Consider the following 3,990-nt stretch of genomic DNA (forward strand, 5'->3'; position numbering starts at 1 on the left):
AAAAAAAAAAAAGAAAAAAAGAAAAAAAGAAAAGGTTTCTATAATTTTATAGTTGTAAATATCTTATTAATGTGTTTAAATTTTTTAAGGCTTATGAATCTATATTGAAGAGAGAGGTTTAACTAGGGTATATACCAGGATATATACCTATTATTATTAAGGGAAATATCCTATTACACTCTTGTTAGCTATATTTAAAAATATTTCCAATTTGTTAGGCAAGAAATGACAGTTTAACTGGCACTTATTTATTAGAATTATAAAGGAAATCATTGGGTATTTGATTGTTGATATGCCCATGCAAGTTCTTTGTTTATTTTGCTGGTGAGGAAATCTTTACAAATTGATTTTTAAGTGACTTGATAGAGATATGATAGATTTTCCTTTCTTATTGCTTGTTTTGCCAGAATGGTTTCTACTGATGCTGCTATTACAATGTACCTGCTTCAAGGTTATAACAAGGCGTAAGATTGTGGGTGGCCTCCATGATGTGGTTATTAGCCATGGGGCTATAAGAATTAGGCAACCAAAGATAGTCTAAAATAATGTGACAGACATAACTCAAAAGGTTAGGCCAGTGTTGTGCATTCGTACCTGTTATCCTGGCTTTCGGGATACTAATGTGGGAGGATTACACATTTAAGGCCACGTTGGGTTGTATAGCAAGATCCAGTTCAATGAACCAGCAAGTTCTCTAGTCAGCCAGCCAATCTAGTTGTTCTCTCACACAAACTTAGCAGCCGTTTTATATATTCTCCCTTCCCCCTCATTTCTTTTTAAGCAATTCACAGTTTAGTCACTGTTGAATTCATAGGTAACTTTTAAGGAACCCGTGATTATATGAAAGTTTTCTGTCCCTGCAACATAGATTGTTCTCCCCTGGAGAGTACTGTTATTTTGGTGCCTTGATTTCCAATAATGATTATTATGATTTCTTTTTCATGTTTCATAGATACTCCAATGCCACTTACTTACAATAAACCTAAGAGACTTGATTTTAGGCTTGATTTTAGTTATTCAAAATAAACTTTTTAAGAGACTTGGCTTAATTATTTTTTTCTCCTCCATATTTATGTAACAGCAGGAAACTATTACAGTCAAGTTATGTTAACATTCCATAGTTGTCTCTTTCTTAACAATCAAAGGAGAACTTTGTTATATTTGGTGATAATCTTATTTTTTAAAATTTTTGTGTCATGTTTTAATTTCTTTAAAAATTATCAGAAAAATTCCTTGGACATAAAGTTACTTTATTTTATGTAGTTGATAATAACACTTTAATTATTTCCATACTTATATATTTATAATGTGAGTCTCTTAGCCAATTTTAACATATGGTTTTAGGATGCCTATGATTAATAAAATTGAAAAGAGTGATTGAAATTTTACTAGAATGACATCATGAAATTAGATTTAACCATTTTTTAAAAAGGGTGAAGGGAGGAAATAGTCATATTTTCAGTTACCTAGTTATATAAATTCTCTTCTAGAATAATTTAGAAATCTCATATGAATATATCTTGATTATTACTTGTTTCCACAGTAACTTTCTTAATCTGACTTATCCTAAAGCATAATCATCACAGTAAATATTTTTTAATTCCTAAAATTTTAGTATAAATATTATTTTTGTTTTATTATTAGAAATGCTTGAGACATTGTTGGTTTTTGCATAATGTCTCATTGTAGGACTTGACATTGATCTACTTACTTCAAAAGACATCTTCTTCAAACATCTTGGTGATGCTTTCCTTTTTCACATTACAGATTCACACCTTGGTAGAGAGTCTGAAGCTTTCTATCACAGATCAGCAGCTACCTATGTTTATCCGTATAATGCAGCTTGGGATTGCTCTGTATTATGGAGAAATAGGCAGCTTTAAAGATGGTGAAACAGAAGACCCCCCCTGTCTCAGTAAAGATACATTAGGAAACCTTACAGGTAGGTATAACAGAAATTTAATTTAGAACTATTGATTTTTATACTTTAAAAGTATAGCAGACTGAGGTCTATCAGCAGTAAGTGACAGTTCCAGTCACTCTCCATCCTGACAGCATTTGCTGAAGCCAGCATGTTTTTATTTGTCACCATTCTGATGATTGTGTTGTCATAGCTTATGGTTTTCACTTGCATAATTTTGATGACTAAATATTTCAAGTGTTTTCATAGATACCAGCCTTTAGTAACTTATCCATCCTTGTAAAAGATATGTTAAATATTGCCCATGTTAGAGCTTTTTATATTTTATTACCAATTTGTGTTTTTATAAATTCTGGCTTTAAAGTCATATGAGTTTTCTTTGTCATCCTGTGACTTGCTTATTCATATTTAATTAAAACGTTATTTTGTGTGTATGCATATGTGTGTATGTGTGTTCGTGATATGTATATGTGTGTACATGGTGTGTCTGTGTGTGTGTTTCTGTGTGCATGTGTGTACATGTGTGGATGTCAGAGGAGAATTTTGTGGAGTCCCATCTTTTCTTTCACTTTTACGTGCTTTCCAGGGATAGAACTGAGATGGTCAGTCTTGTGGGGAAATGCTTTACCTACTGGCCATCTTGTAAGCCCAACCTTCTCAATTTTAAGAGATAGTTTATGGACACAAGTTTTAAGTTTTGATAAAATATAATCTATGAAGTTTTCTTCAATAACTGCTGCTCTCAGGGCTAAGGAGTTGGTTCAGTGATAAAAGAATATGCTCTGCAAGCCTAAGGATTGGAGGTTGGGTCCTTGGAACCCACATAAATGTCAGCTGGCCTTGGCAACCACTTGTTTGCTTTTCTTTTTATTTATTTATTTATTTATTTATTTATTTATTTATTTCAAACTCCAAATTTTATTCCTCTCCTGGTCCACCTCCATACCACGTCCCATAGCTCCTCCTCCCCCACTCCCTGTCTCCATGCGGATGTTCCTACCCCCACCCCCATCCCACCTGGGCCTCCAGTCTCTTGAGGGTTAGGTGCATCTTCTCTGACTAAACGCAGACCCAGTCGTCCTCTGCTGTCTATATGTTAGGGGCCTCATAGCAGCAGTCGTATGCTGCTTGGTTGGTGTTTGAGTATCTGAGAGATCTTGGGGTCCAGGTTTATTGAGATTGCTATTCCTCCTACAGGGTCGCCTCCCTCTTCAGCTTCTTCCAGCTTTCCTCTAATGCAACCACAGGGGTCAGCAGCTTCTGTCCATTGATTGGGTACAAATATCTGCCTCTTACTCTTTGAGCTGCTTGTTGAGTCTTTCAGAGGGCAGTCATGATAGGTCTCTTTTTGTGAGTGCTCCATAGCCTCAGTAATAGTGTCAGATCTTGGAGCCTCCCCTTGAGTTGGTTCCCACTTTGGGCCTGTAGCTTCTTTTCCTTAGGCTCCTCTCCATTTTCATTCCTGCAGTTCTTTCAGAAAGGAACAATTATGAGTCAGAGTTTTGACTGTGGGATGGCAACCCCATCCCTGTCTTTCTGCTGGAGGCAAGCTCTACAAGTTCCCTCTCCCTACTGTAGGGCATTTCATCTATGATCCCTCTCTTTGAATCCTGAGAGCCTCTCACTTCCCAGGTCTCTGGTATATTCTGGAGGGTTCCCCCAACCTCTTACCTCCAGAGGTTGCATATTTCCATTCTTTTTGCTGGCCCTCAGGGATTCCAGTCCTTGGAAGGCTGAGGCTGGATCTGCAAAGTAAGCTGGCCAGCCAGAATCTGTAGTAACCTGCCTCAAGGAGTATGGTGGAGACCAATGGAGGAAGATTCCTAATGTCAACCTTACATCTCTACACCCCTCACATGTGCTTCCACATTAGAACAGCACATGTACAGTGCACATACATACACATACATGAAAGAAAATATTACTGCTTTCTGGGACATAAGACAGTGGCTAGGTTTATTTATTTTTATTTTTTACTTATTTATTTTATCAGCGGAAGAAAACAACTCTGCTGTTTGCTTCTGGAGGAGTTTGGCATAGTTTTTCTGTTTTTTTTTTTTTTTTTTTTT

The 3,990-nt window shown here is 36.2% G+C and overlaps 1 protein-coding gene across 6 annotated transcripts in view; it reads left to right on the forward strand.

Annotated features, from left to right (window-relative positions):
- The window catches only part of Vps13b (vacuolar protein sorting 13 homolog B), a 529,582-nt gene that overhangs the window by 35,061 nt on the left and 490,531 nt on the right, over positions 1–3,990 (forward strand). For all 6 annotated transcript variants that reach the window (XR_003845462.1, XM_021217240.2, XM_029548110.1 and 3 more), the window contains exon 7: positions 1,768–1,942. Coding sequence is in view for 5 of the 6 variants with exons in the window: in XM_021217240.2 (XP_021072899.1) it covers positions 1,768–1,942 (175 nt within the window). In the remaining variant the exon portion in view is untranslated. The remainder of the gene's footprint in view (positions 1–1,767; positions 1,943–3,990) is intronic.

This window comes from Mus pahari, chromosome 17, assembly GCF_900095145.1.
Source record: "Mus pahari chromosome 17, PAHARI_EIJ_v1.1, whole genome shotgun sequence".
NCBI classification, from domain to species: Eukaryota; Metazoa; Chordata; class Mammalia; order Rodentia; family Muridae; genus Mus; species Mus pahari.